Source organism: Lonchura striata, chromosome 7 (genome assembly GCF_046129695.1).
Source record: "Lonchura striata isolate bLonStr1 chromosome 7, bLonStr1.mat, whole genome shotgun sequence".
NCBI lineage: Eukaryota > Metazoa > Chordata > Aves > Passeriformes > Estrildidae > Lonchura > Lonchura striata.
The window spans coordinates 20830051-20845146 of NC_134609.1; the positions used below are offsets into that span (position 1 = coordinate 20830051).

Genomic DNA, 15096 nt, shown 5'->3' on the forward strand with positions numbered 1-15096 from the left:
AGCTATTTCATATCTGTTCACAGAAATATGTCACAGCTTTCCCACTGCTGTCTAGAGGAATTTCTGCTCTCCAGGACATGAGAGCCAAGAGAGAGTCAGCTTCACCAGGTGAGCATGGCAAGGGGATGAGGCAGAGCATATCCCTGGAGAGAGCAGAACACATACACCACCAAATCCAAAATCCAAGCAAACCAAATGCATTTTTTTCCAGCTCAGCTAGTGTTTTTTGCTGCACAATAAATACATGTAAAACATCATCTCCCCACCATGTGGCAGTAGCTGCCTGCAGAGTCTGTAACTCAGAGCCTTCCCATATCTGACACTTTCCATCAAGTGGAGCTGTTTTTACTGGATGCTACAAGCTATGCAACAAATACGGCTTTGCAAGAGGGTTAGAGAGTTCTGCAAAAAACAGCAAGTGCAAATCTTAATAATTTTATCATCAGACACAGGGATAGTGAACCATGGCCATGGTAGAAGGACTGTACACATCTCCACATACACACACATGCATATGAGAGCAAAATATTATTTCCTGCATCAAACAGCTCTTGACATATAAAGGACTTTTGGCTAAGCTTTGTTGTGAAAAACCTACCAGAAGTCCCTGCCCTCTGGGGCAATGTTGAACACAGAGCATTTTGTGGACAGGGGATAGATGTGCCTGTTAATGTCCCTGGCTGCCCTCCAGCTGGGGAAGTCCCTCTCCTGGCTTTCTGGGAATGGGAGGACACAGGGCAGGTGAAACCCTGCCTGCCCTGCTGGGAGCTGTTTGTTGTACCACCTATTGCTGGTGAGAGATGTCAGACTGAAGTGGCCTCTCCCAGGTGAAGCTCTTTGTAAAACAGATGCCAGCAATGGGAGGGAAACACTGGACACCAACCCAGTTTCACAGCAGTCTCACTGTAGTCTGCAAGAATGAAGGACAGGACACATAGGAAAAGCTTGTGCAAGCTTGGGATAGGAAGCTGTTCCCTCCGTACTGGTGAGTCCTTCTGCTGACACAAGGGATCAATAAATGTTACAGACCTTGGATTCACAAGCCATTTTCAGCCAGCAAGGTTCAGAGGACCTATGGACAATTCCTCCTCAGGCTTGGGTAGCAGTGACATTCAGGGAGCAACACCACTCCACTGCCCAGGTGTCCCAGGAGTTGCCAGTCTCACACTGAGGTTGCTCCCACATGCTTTACCTGTGGCACCCTGCTCTGGTTTTAGAGCTAAGGAGGCTTTTGGGAGTCCATCCCTAGATCAGTGACACAGGACTGTGCTGTGAAAGGACTACTCTGCCTTCAGCAGAAACTTCCAGGCCAGCACAATTCTCTTTCCAGCTCCCATGTAACCTTCTCTTCAGGCAGAGGGGCAAAGGGACATGTGCTGGGCTCTCTCTCCCATCTCCTTCCACCTCACAGTGGAGACATAAATGAGGACTGAACTGGGTTGAGACAAACTCTGAGAAGGGTTGGCCCTACATGTTGGCCTCTGGTTTGTGGAGGAGAGCAGGGTCCTGCCCAAAAAGCTGCCATGAGCCAAAACCTGGCCAGTGTGTGGCGGCCGGAGCCCAGGCAGGGCACAAAGGCAGCCTGGCACTTCACTGATGGGCACGGGTCAGCCTTCCCCTGCAGCGCCTGCAGCAGGAGCTGCTCAAATGCAACCATGCTGCCAGGCAGCCTGGTGCTAACTTGCCTCTCCCTCTCATGTGGCTTAGCTGGCATTTCTCAGTGCTGCCAAGCTGTGAGCCCTCGTCTTTCTGGGACACATGAGTTTCTGCAGGCAGGGCAGGCAGGCTCTGTGCTGGGGTTAGGGATGTTCCTGTGCTGGGGGTGAGCTGCAGGGTGAGCAGGGTGGGGGGCTCAGGAAAATGGGATGGGTCCTCTCCAGCTGCCCCCAGCAGGGCTGTTCTCCTGTGATAAGAACCATCCCTCAGCTCAGCTCTGCTGCAGGAAGTTTGCTCCTGTCACCCCATTTCCCACCTCCCTCCCCTCTCTCTGCAGGTTGAGGAGGTCACAGCCCTGGAATGTGCAGAGGAAGAAGGGACACAGGAGCAGGCTGTCTCTGCCACCCTCTCCCTAGCCGGCCCCCAGTGCCTGTGGCAGGACCCTGCAGCAATGTGCTTACAGAGAGGAAAGCCTAAGAGCAGCTCTGGGGGTTTGGTTGCCTTCTGAGCACAGGCCTGCAGCAGGCTGTTTGTGGACAAACAAGCCATCCCCTTTATAAATCCTTTATTTATTCCGTTGTGTTTCCCCACCCTTCTGCCAGAGGGTTTGTCCCTGGCACTGTGCTGGGCAGTACAAACAGCTGATTCAACATCCAGCAATAGAGGGGAAGAGGTGGGAGCCCCAGAGCTGCCTGTGCTTGACACAGGACTCTGCTGGCAAAAATAACTTCTCTCCACTGAAGAGAGCTCCTCTGCAAGCACATCTCCCCACAAAATGCATCCTCTGCATCCCCTCATGCTCACTCCTCTCCATGCTGAAGAGCAACAAATTAATTCTTCCATTCTTTCTCCTATGGGCCACTGGGTTGAATGAGAGGAGTGAGAATGATTCCCAGCTCCCAAGTCAGCACTCTGCAATGCCTCTGTTTCTGTGAGGTCTACACAGGCAGGTTCAAACCTTCCTCCAGGTCAAAGCAGCAGAATGCACCAGGTGCAGCAGCAGAAGCAGGATGCACAATGGTGCAGATCTGAGTAATGAAGTGCCCCACCTCATACCTCCAAAAAATGCCTAGGGACTGATGTATCCCAGGGTAACTCAGTGATACAACAGCATTATCACACATGGTGTCTGCCCAGCAATGTTATACAACCCCTACAAGGCTGCTCCCTGAGCCAAACACCATGTCTGCCCTTGCAGCAAGAACCAAGAGTTTGTTGCAGGATCTTCCCCAAGTGCTGGACTTTTCTGGCAACCTGTGGGGTGGTGGTTCCCAGCCTCTCTCTCCCTCATTGCAGTTTAAGGAATGGGAGAACTTCAGGTGCTTGCTGGGTTTGGGAAGCCATTTGCAAGTTAGAATTATTACCTTCCTATTTATTTTCTATTATTATTTCCCCAATTCAACCAGCAAGGGCTGGGCGAAGCTGTTGGCATCATGCAAGCCCACCACAACCAGTGTGTTAATGCTACCCATTATTTACATTTATCCTTCCCACGTTGCTTTTTGACCCAAGGGGTGTCAACAGCCTCAAGGTCAAAGAGAGGAGAACACAACGGAAGAGATTCTTCTGTAAATGAGCTTGCACCAAATGTATTCATGTTCCACAGGTCACAGGAAAATCTCTATCCAGAGAAAAATGGTTCTAAAGGTTTTGTGAGGACCAAAAGATGCTTTCTTTCCTTGCCTTGCTTCTTTTAGGTGTCCAAACACTAGGGTATCACTCAGTGTTCCCATACTCCCGAGGATCCACAGCACAAACACATTTATACCTAAGTGGGTTGCAGCTGTGTGCTGTCACTCCTTCTCCCAGCACACATCCAGCATCAGGGACCTGGCATAAGCAATTCCCTAAATATGGTTGCAGCAGTTACCTGGGGTTTTGCTCCTATCTCAGCACAGCCAGAAGTAACCCACATTTTAATTCTCAGCCTGAAGCAACAGGGAAGGAAGAGAAAAATATCAATTTCTGCAGCCAGGAGCATTCTCAATCCAGCTACAAGCATATATTTTCTCCAATTCTTTCTTTTTAAATAGGCTTTCCAATGGTGCAACCTTTGAGCTGACACAGAGTGGATATATGAGTTTTAGTTCTTGATAAAAATAAAATAAATAAAAAGTAATAAGAGTAGGTTTTGCAGTGTCAAATTCAGCTCTCCAGAGGCAAAGGATCAACTCAGATTCCCAGTGCTTCCAGTCTTCCCCACTCTTTCCAGTCTCATCTCCATCTCCCAATGCCTCTGTGAAACCTCCACTATTTCAGCAAATAGTAATTATTGATGGTACATCAGCCCTAATGGCCAACCCTAGCAGGGACCAGCATGTCTGCTGCAGAAACACAAACCTGTTTCTGCCCCAAACTTGCACTTGGAGTAGCCAGAAAGGGCAGAGGCGAGGGAGCAGAAAGCCCAAGCTGAAGAAGGACAGCGTTGGCAGCAAGCTCAGCTGTGAGCCTCTCTCTTCCTTGGGTTAGTGGGGTTAGAGGTGGAAGTGAAGTGATGGTCCTGGAAGGACTGCCTGGAGCAGAAGGCAACCTGGCCCAGTGGAGGGAAGCCCAGAGCTGAACTGCAGGCCGTTCTCTGAGGGACCAAAGGTCTTGGCTTGGCTGCTTTACAGCTGTTAGAGCTGGCTACAGTTTGGCTGATTTTAATCTGCAGTTTCTTCCCTCAATCCAATCAGGATGAAATAGAGTAAGGATGTGATGCAACAGGACCATGGCACACTCCCCGAGTGAGCTGCTGGGACTATGGCACCAGAGGTGGCCTGGGCCAGGTACCACTTTCACACTGCTGGCCCTCAAACACACGTCCTGCCCCTGCTCCCACCAGCTGGAGTCTGGCTGGCTCAGTCTGGCTGTCTCATGGGTGATCTCCAGGATCACAGAGGAGCTGTAGGCTTGGAGGGACAGGGAATAGATCCTCTTTGCCATCTGTCTGAAGGAGCAATGCAGCCTTGACTCTTAGAGAGAGTCTGCAGGTGGTTCCTCACTTACAGCAACCCAGCTGACTTCTGCCCTGCTATTCATCCACTGATTCCTTAAAGTCTTGTCTCGAGTCCCACTGGCAATCTGAGCAGACCTTGCCACAGGCAGCACCAGCAGCAGCACAGAGGAAATACATGAGAAGTCCAGTCCTTTCTATTAGTGCTTTAGAAAGAGGAGAATTGCTGCAAAAATCCTATGCTGAATCCAAGAAATTGCAACTCTCTGCTTCTTATTTCTACATCTGCAACCTTAGATCAAGTGGCATTTAGAAACCAACAGAACAGGGCTGAAGGTCCTTGCAACCTGCAAAGCTCAACCAGGAAACTCATCTCCAAATGCTGGCAATGGCTGCCCCAGCTCTAATGATCCCCTTGGAGCTCTTCTGCCTCTCAGCTAAGCACAGTAATACTGCATTACATTTATTCAGACCATATGTAATACACACAAGAGCCCATAAAAGCTTAAACAGCACAATAAACATTTGGAAAAGCACAGTGACCAGATTTACGGGTTTGGATACCTTCCAGCATGACCCACCAGAATCAGATCCTTAAGTTTTTGTGTAAGTCCAAGACATACACACAACACAAACAAAAATGTGCTGTTATCCTTGGAGAAAAAGATAAACAGCCCCCAAAGCCCATCCCCAGCACTGGAACATGACGGCCTTTCACTGTGTCTGATTGGACTTTGTTTAAATCAAAGCCATAAAGAAGGTCTTGGCAAGGAGAAATAAATGTAGCACAACAAAAGTTCACCCCAGAGCACACTGTAAAACTGACAAAGAGGGAAAGACAAAAAGATTTAGACACTTAATTTCGACTGAAAGGGAGATGAGTCCTGCTGTAAAAAAGAGCTGCTCTTTGCCAAATTCCAAGATACTTTTGTACAAAGTTTCCTCCACGGGGATGATGTGATACCTCCTGTGCCACCTACCAGTTTGGAGGAAGGGGGTGATGGCTCAGCAGAACAGAAGATGTGTGAAATGATGACAGATCCCAGGGCGTGCGAAACATTTTTACCCAAGGAACTGCAAAAACCTGGAGCTTTGTGTACAAATGACTTTGGGATAGTGGGAGAGCAAGGCACCAGCAGGATATAGAAGTTTCTCTATTTACCAAGCTTAAGAACAGATGAAAGAGCTCCAGTTTCCTGGCTTTTTGGCATTTTATGGTACTGGAGTTTTTTACCTCTTTTATATTTACTAACATCTATGGCTAAACACAGTATTTTGAGTACCTACACCCCCTTCCAGCTCACAGAGATGCTTCACAAGCAGGATTTAGCACAATCATGAGCATCCAGTGTTCAAGACAGAAACCAGGAGTCTTGGAGCCATGTTCTGTGCCCTTGCCCAGGGCAGAACCCCATCCCCAGACTCAAAGCAAAAGGAAAGAGATAAAAGAACAGCACAAGATACTGCTTTTGAGAAACCTGCCTCATTTGTTATGATAAAGAAGAGCATTACGGATTAGCTGGCAATAAATGGAAGGAGTTGCCCACCTCCCACACATAATTTCCCACAAAATGTTTTTACGAGTTTAAGATGAGCTGCTACATAAAGTTATACAAAAGAAAGACTAAAATTTGATGACAGATTTACTCACATAAGGCTCAGGACGTGATGATGCCCTCGCTGTTAAAGGAGCAGCTCAGAAGCAGTGCTCAGCTTTGCTCATTAAACAGCAGAAAAAGGCTTTTTGTGTTTATCTGCTGCTCTGGGAGGTGGGTGTGCACTGAGAACAAAAGCCACATGCAAGGGCACATTCTCTCACCCACTGGCACGGGCACAGTCAGGGACAGCTTTGCTTAGGACAAGGTCTGTCTGCAGCACCAGTGGCCACAGAGATCAGAGCAGTGGGGCTCTGGTCGGAATGCTGCAGGGTGCCAGCTGCTAGGAAGGTCACACATTTGGTGACCAGAGAATTAGGGAGAAGGCACAGACTAGTAAAGGGTCCTGTGGGAGGAAAAGATGTGCTGAAGCAAGGGCCACATGGTAAATGGAGTGGGTAAACGGAGTATGTGCCAAGGGAATGTTTTAGTAGCTCCTGGGAGGGAGGACTGGCAGTTAAAGATCCGTGCAAGGCGGCTGTGCTCATGTTAGCCTGCAGGACAACTCGCACAAGAGGAAGGGATGGGAAACACGGGACATACAGGGAGAGAACAAAGCCAGGGGAAGAGCAATACACTGTTGACACATCCCTCTTTCACCCCCTTGGGAAGGAAAGCTCTGCTCAAGCTCCAAAGTACACATCTGCCTGAGAACTTGAACAGCCCCAGCCAAGCCTCCCTTCACAAACAGGAGCTGGGGGTACCTTCAGCACAGGCTGTCATCAGCAAGGACTGTAGGAAGGGACACAAAGGACAAACAGTGGAGCAGGCAGCTGAAGCAGAGAGCAGAGGACACCAAGGGACACCAAGGGCTGGTTCTGGACAAGGAGCTGCAAATGGAATAATCACAGCGAGCCAAGCCTGCAGCCCTACACAGACAGATTTCAACAAAGTGTAGGCTCCTGAGCAATTTATCTTCTACAGCAGACTGTGCTCCCAGTTCTTACAGAGATTTGGTTGAGGAAGAAGAGGGAGATGTAGATAACTATCAGCACTCCTGCCTTCCTCCATGCTCATACGATTCCTTCCAGAACTGCCATGGGCATCTGGGCACAAATGCAGGTTCTTCTTCCACATCACAGCTACAGCCCAGCATGCTCTCTGGGCTGTCCTGGCATATAGAGAAGTTGGACTGGTTGCTGCTGCTTCTGCACGGGACTTCAGATGAGGCAATTCACCACAGTTTGGGGAAGAAGACAACAGGGTGAGGTCAATCTTGAGCTAAAGATCCCCCTTCACATGCTGACAAGCAGGGGGTGAGTGTGTGGTTTTTTAGAGGATTGTGAGACCAGTGATTGAAGCAGAGAATTCAAAGGCACCCTGAAGACTAGTCCCACTGTAACCTAGGGCAAACTAGTTCAATGTTTCTTTAGCACATTTTCCTCAAATATAGTATTTTGCAAAAATTGACATTGACGCTGACCCACTCTGGTAGATCCTGAAGTTATATATCAGCAAGTCAAACTGCTGGCATGCTAGGGGTGTCTGCAGAGGCAAATGGCAGAAAGCATGCCAACAGTCTCAACACGAGGCTAAAATCCAGACCTTCTGGCTCCTGTTCTATCCTTGGTGACCTTTCAAAACCACTTTCATACTTTTGCTTCCCTGGTTCTAAAATAAAACCTGTATTTCACAGTCTAGCTGAGAGGGTTCATGTTTAGGCCATACCTTGAAGCGTAGAGTGAGATAAGTCTATAGAAGGGCAATGCAGCACTATTGCCATTGCTAATACTGGATGACTTACATGATGCTTTCTTTTCAGTATTATTATTAGGAACAATCCCTGGGAAGATTTTAGTTTCACTAAAAAAAGAAATAAGATAGATTATAGACAACTAGGGACAAAAATAATGTGTTCCCATGTGGTTTGTGCTATTTAAAGGGACATGGTACCTATTCTTGAAAAGGCCAGTTTCAGAACACAAACAACTGACATCTGTCAGCATAAAGAAATTTAGATAAATAGATTTAAAACCATTTTCCAGAAGCTTTAACTGTGCCTGAGATGACCCACAGTACAGCAGCAAGCGGGTGGAAGCATGCCCTGTGCGACAGAGCCCAGCCATCTCTTCTGTTAGAACATAAGCAGGGAGTAGTTTTTCTAACCAATTTTTAGAGGAGGATCTTGGTTTCAAGCCAGGAGGTTGAAGGGTGAACAGAGCAGCACAGGGCTTGGTGCATAGGGAGATTATTTTGAGCCATATTCCCACATTTCTGTTCACTGTCCCAGTTACAGTCAGGTGGGGAAAAAAGTGCTGCCGTCTGTCCAGCCTGAATTGCAATTCCATATAATGGGCTGAGTTCTCTTCTGCTGAAGTATCTGGCAGTTGGACAGAAGCCACTGAGCTAACAACATCTGTGCCTCACAATATACAACAGCTGGAGGCACCAAGAAACTGGCAGAGAGTGGGAATTTGCCCCAGACAGCATGAGATAAAGCAAGAAAGTCTTATTCCTCCTGCATTCCTTCTGCATCCTCCATGGCCATCTGCTGGAGAAAGTTGTCTGCTGGAATCCAGGGGTGCAACGATGGGCTGAGGTGAGCATGGGGCTGGAGCTGAAGAATGTGAGCAGAATGATCAGGGGGACACAGCTGTGAGTACATGAATTTCCCAAAATGGGAACCAGGGCAGGATCACTTTTGGTTCAGACATGTCCTGACCCTTATGCAACTGTTGTGAAGCATTGATCTTGTCCTAGTCTACAACCTGGAGGTAATTTAGAGATGTCCACAAAGTGGAAAATCCCAAGCCACAGACTCTAGAGCTAGTTTGTGTTGAGTTAAATCTTTGTGTTTTGCTCTGGGACCAGCTGAAACTGCAGCAAAAACATTGGTAAAGACAGAAGGACATATTCAATTTGTGCTGGTGCTGCCCATACAGTTCCTGTCACTAACAACCAGTGGAAAATCAGTGAGATGTGTCTCAGACACAGCATTCAGAGGGAGATGCTCAGCACATCATCCACTGCTGTCTCATTTATTCTGAATACTTAAAACAAAATGTTGGGGCAACTACAGAGAGACAAGGCTGAACATAGAAAAGTAAACTTGCTTTTCTTTGTCTCTAATATTAATAGGCATATTGTGTAATTTCCTTGGCTTACTGATCCAGCAATTCTAGTTACAAGACAGGATGGGATTTCCTTGAGGTCATTCCCCCAAACTGTGTGAGTTGTTATTTTCCTGGCTCACCCACAAACAGAATGGTTTGCTCTTCTGAAATACTAATGTCCAACTGTTGAAAGGTTTTGCCAATCAAAACATTGTGGCCTTACCCCGTTTTAATAATCTAAGGCATCAATCTCCCCTTTAGTATTTGTTTGATGTGTCCTGCACCCTGCTGAAATATCCCCTCCAGACCTCCCTGAGCTCAGGCTCTGATTGAAGAGAGATGCCATGCATCAGGCCTGCAGCTTTCTCTCTGAAATGTTTAGCAGGGGATGGTGGTAAAATGTATTTATTTTCATGTATTGAGGAAAGACCATATATTCCAGTCTCTTTTTTTTTCCATCACTCAGAGATGGGCCTGAGGCCAAAACGGTACTGCTAAGCTTGTTTTCTATTTAAAACCTTCATTTTTATTAATAACCCTTTACAGCCTACACACCAGCACTGCGGGAGTTGCATTTCCGTGTTATGTCATCGTGAACTGTTATGTATTTAATTCCTGTACCCACAAACCCATATGGACATCATTAAACACGCACCATACAGCATTAAAACTGTGTTCCATAAAGTGTGATTTAGTAAAAAAAAAAGAGCTATGAAGTGGGGATTTCTCTTTTTTTTTTTCCTAAGGTCATGGGAAAATGGAGAAGTAGGAGAGAGAGAGAAGGTTCGGCAGTGCTGCAGGTTAGCTTGCAGCTCTCCATGCCTGCAGACTGAAAATCCAGCCTGCCTTATCCACCACAGAAGATTAATTACCCAGGAACTCCAGGCTGGTGATGATGAATTTCTGTATGGCAGACCACAGAGACAACTTCAACAAAAATTACAGGTTACAAAACAGCAAAAAACCTTGTCGATTTTATTTCTGCCAAGTTAGTTTTCCATGACTTCTCCTTTCCTCCCTAAGAGTTGCCTTTTAGCAAGGCAAAAGAGCAGGTTTCCCCATATTGCTGAGGTCAGTCATCAGGGCCACTAACACATATGGGGGTGCACAGGGTTTGCTCCCAGTTTCTATTCCAGCCCCAGACTAGCTCATCCTGGCTGTACTCTATGCAAACAGCTAACCCAGCAATGAGGCAACTTGTGTACCTTCTGTCATCCCTCTGTTATTTCATATGTGGTATTGGGGTTGAAAGATATGGGGAAGGGAGAAAGTGATAGAAGAAATAGATCAGAGAGCAAATAAAACCAATGAACAGAGTACCAGTGGGACAAATAGAAGAAAGTGTAGCAATGCTGGGGGAAACATGACAGAACATATTGAGAAAGAAGAAAACAATATCCAAGGGATGTAAGGGTAGTGAAAAAACCAAAACAAAACAGAGACCGCTAAAAATGACACAAGAAAAGATAAGCCAGCATGAGGCAGAGAAGCTGATGCAGTCAGGGATAAAGCAAGAAGAAAGCAGGATATAAGAACAAAGCACAATGTAAAATGTCATGTAAAAGATTTAGGTACATATGTAGAATAGGAGGCAATAAGCAAAGTGCCTACAACACACACTAGACACCTTCCAGTGATATAGTCCATTATACTGGAATGAGACCTGCCAAGCCCTGTTTGATGGATGAATTCCCTCTGCTCACGGAGCAAATGCTGGCTTAAGTGAACAGACCACACTGAAAATGGTATCTGACAGGATGTTACAGCAAGCACAGCCAAACAAAGATACTCTACATAGCCTTGTGCTTATTGCTTTCTCCCAGAGTGGCTGCCTTCCCTTGTGGAGCCTGTATTGATGCTTCATTGATTTTACAGCTACAGAATTAAAAGGCCCCCTCAAGGATACAAATGAAGATATATATCTAATTGCTTTCACACCCTTTTTAGCTGGGTTTTGGCATTTTTTTAAATGAAAAGGTTGTAAAAATAAATGCATAAAAAGAGCATCCAGGGCACACACAGATTATTTGCTATATCAAACCTCTAAATGATCAGGCCAATTAAGCCTTTCTGCTGCTTTGTGTTACCTGTGTTTAGGAGTCTACAAGAGTACATGTTACCTACCCTCCTCCCTTGAAAGCTGGTTACTTATTCCAGTTAAAATTATTGTGTTGGCCCCAAAGCCTGTGTGCACATACTCCACACGTGCCCATCTCCAGGCAAGGAAGAAGAATTAACATGGTTTTAGAGGGGGTTATTGATGAATGAACCTCCTTTGTATCCCAACCCTCTCCAGAATTTTTATCCCCATCAAACAAACTTACACACATAGACACACAAATAACTCTGGGTGCACGTGTGCTCCTGTTGAATTCAATACAGTTACTCACTGTGTAGGAAATACCCACATGCATTAATGTCTGGGGGAGGAGGAGGCTGCTCTGGGGATAAGGCTGACAGCAAGTTTAATGTTATCTAGCTGCATTACTCTTGAGGTGAAATGTTTTTGACATGTCCCTCTGTTGTGCTGTGTCCTACTTCATTCAAAATCAGGAATTTACTTTGATGTTTTGAAAATAAAGCCTTAAAAGAAGAAACAGACGTGACTGGCAAAACTTTTTCAGGAAACTTGCAAAGGACCATAGAGCCGTAAGATGTTAAATGGGTTTATTTTTGTCTGTTTTGGGTAAGTCCTCTCTTAAACTTATCACCATATATTCTACTTACATGGTTCTGTGGCATATGAGTATATCTGAGCTCAATGAATCTAAAGTGGAGATAAGGCCAGAGATTTTCTGAGCATATATTCAGATAGACAAAATCATGTCAGAAAGCCACGTTTGTTTGTTAAAGCCCAAAATTCTCTGTTTGCTGATATTAATTCAATCTTCTCTCAAACACTGCTTTATCCTGCCAGAGATCAGGATGTATTGGGCAATAAACCAGGGCTCAGTAGTTCATATGCCTGTCCACAGAAAAACTAAATATAAACTACTTGTCAGGAATCTGCAAGGACAAAATTTTCTGATTTATGAGGATGCTGAATGATTGAACCAAGATTGTATTTAAAAAAAAAAAAAAAGGTATTATGAGAAAGCAGGCAAAAAAGGAAGAAAAGAGAGTACTAATTATGTAACTCACTGGAGACTGGCCTGCCATAAGGAGAGGGGGAAAGGGACTGCTCCTATGATGTCTACTTCATCCCTTGCCTAACAATCCAAAAGCACATAACTTTCAAAGAACTGCATTTTTTAACAGGCTGGAAGCACCACAAAGCATCCTTCATCAGCCTGGCCTTTTGGCTGTTCTCCTTCTCCAAATGCAAATGCTACATCTGGAAAAAGCAGTAATCCTCTCTCCTGCCTGAAAGCCTCCTTTTATCTCCATTCTCCTCAGAACTCCTACTTCTTGCAACTCGCTCACTCTGACATACTACTTTATTGAAGGGATTCAAGGCTTTCTGCTCATCTGCTGAATGTCTGCCTCTCATTAAAACCCAGGCTCACCTTTGGCTCTCTCTCACTCGCCAGCACAGGTCACCCTGTCCTCCCTCCGCCAAGCATCTGTAACACAACCCCCTCCTGCACACTGCGATGAGCATGAGCACGACAACAATGAACATGGACAGAAGCTTATTTATCAGGGCTGGCAAGAAAAGCCTCTCATTAGCTGGGATGGCCCGTGCAGCTCGGCCAGGGGCTGCTCCTCCCCCGGGGGATGACACTGATGCATCAGGAGCATCGCTGACCCATCCCACAGAGGCCTGCTTTGTGCATTGAGACAAACAATAAGGGAGCTTTCCACTGATCTCTGGCTGCAAGGTTCACAGCTGTATGCAGCGTTTTGGCAGCAGCCTGGCCCTTAGCTCCACTGCAGGGATATGTGTGGAGGTGAAGGAACCAAGCCAGACCCTGCAAGATGCCTCAGCATCCAGGTCAGCTGTGGGCACTGCAGAGGTTATGTGCAAGCTGAAGAACCTTGTCATTGGGACTACAAAAAGTGCTCAGTTCTCTTACTCATGTGCCACCCAAATTTAGAAGCTGTTGCTTAAATGTCCCATCTTGTAGGAAGAAATGGAGAACACTAGCAAGGTGTACCAGCTCCCACTACAAGAGTAAAAGCTGCCCCAGTTACTACTCATTTTGCATTTGCCCTTACTTTCAGGGGCTGATGACTGCCTTACACTTCACTTTCTGCTCCTGTGTTGTGAATAGCTGAACTAATTCTCCTTGCTTGGGGTGAAAATTCAGTGCCATGGTGCTGTGGCTGGGCTTTTACACAGCAAAACTCTTCCTGCTCATCTTTTACTTCCCAAATATTCTCAATGCCCCAACCAAGGGTTGCACCAGGGCTTACACTTTAATGCATTCCTGAGTTCTTTTTCTGCTTGCCAGATGCTGGCACAGGAGAAAGGGATCGTGCACGTGGGTGATGCTGTCCCAGAGCTGAGGAATTCAGCACCAAACACACCTCAGCACTGCCAGAGGCTGATCAAGTCCCAGCCCAGAGACCTGGGCACCACTGCAGAAGGGGTCACCTGCAAAGCTGTCTGCCAGATGTCTCTGTCCATGTTTGCTCATTCCACAGTGATCCTGCTGCTCAGGAGGGCCAATGAAAACTGTTTGATTTCAGGGATTTGGGACCACATTTCAACAGAAACTGAGAGGTTCCTTTTTGGTTAAATATTCTCATGAAAAGAAAGCTCCTCTTTTAGTCCGATTTAGAGGATAATCAACATCTCCATAAAATAGTGTATTTTGAAATAAGATTAATTTAATTTTAGCATCCTCAAGAACTATGCAGCTTCCCTAGAAAGGGAGGATGATGTTGGTGAGATTCTAATCCTCAGGAAAAGTATCAGCAATCTATCCAATGGGGAGCAGCAGAGACAGCAGCATAGCTAATTCACTAGAGAATTTCAAGCCTCTGATGAACACTGTCTCTGGCATGAGTCACTCACACTTCACTCCTGGCACGCTTGAATGGGAAAGGAAAAGGTTTGGAAAAGGTTTATCTTTTAGATATGATGCCCCAGCTGTTCTAATCCTACAGCTATTGCCATGGTTGACTCCTCATAAAGCAAAATATACTTTTTTGGTCAACATTTTATTCTTCTTTTATATTTTCAAGTACTAGCTATCTCAGGTTACTGGTGATTTTTTGTGGTGGTTCCCAAACGAGCCTGAACTGCTGTGATTTTTCAGACCCACAAGACTGTAATTGAAAGCAAATGTAATCAGACATACACAATGTTCTGAGGTTCGCCACAGTGCACTGCAGTCAGCATTACTGGAGTGGCTATTAAAACTCCTTGGAATTGGGAAGAAATACAGCTTGCAAGAATCCAGCAAATAACCAAAATATTAGATTATATTAAAGTATTGCAAAGCCACAGTCAATCCTCTGTTCACTATATATCTAAGGTCTGTTTAAATGAACATCTTCCTGAGCTTAGGCCAATTGTTTTAAGACATGAACAAGGAAAGAAGGAAAGAATTTGACTTATAACACAGCAAATTCTGTAATTCTTGCATCACTCTCCATCTCAAATTGTCCATCACTGTCAGCAGGGTCATTCCAATCAAACTCTGCATAACTGGGAAAAGAAAGAGGCCCAAAAACAAAGGGTACCTTTGAACCCAGACACACAGCCCTAGCTGGAGATAAGCAGTAACAAATCCCTTCCATAAAACTCCCCAACAAGATGCAAGCATTAAAAGAGAGGGCAATGGTGTGATGGGGGGTGGGGAAGGGGGTGGTTAATTGAATTCCCACTGCCTCTTGAGTCTGCACTTAA

At 45.9% G+C, this 15096-nt stretch overlaps 1 protein-coding gene across 8 annotated transcripts in view; it reads right to left on the bottom strand.

The window, feature by feature from the left end:
- The window catches only part of SH3PXD2A (SH3 and PX domains 2A), a 246473-nt gene that overhangs the window by 115798 nt on the left and 115579 nt on the right, over positions 1–15096 (bottom strand). The window contains exon 1 of one of the 8 annotated variants that reach the window (XM_021536310.3): positions 6243–6322. The exons of 6 other annotated variants lie outside the window; for them this stretch is intronic. In XM_021536310.3, coding sequence (XP_021391985.2) covers positions 6243–6244 — 2 coding nt within the window. In that variant the 5' untranslated portion in view covers positions 6245–6322. Of the gene's footprint in view, positions 1–6242; positions 6323–15096 lie in introns of those variants that run through there. One more of the 8 variants, XM_021536309.3, reaches the window with a different exon arrangement.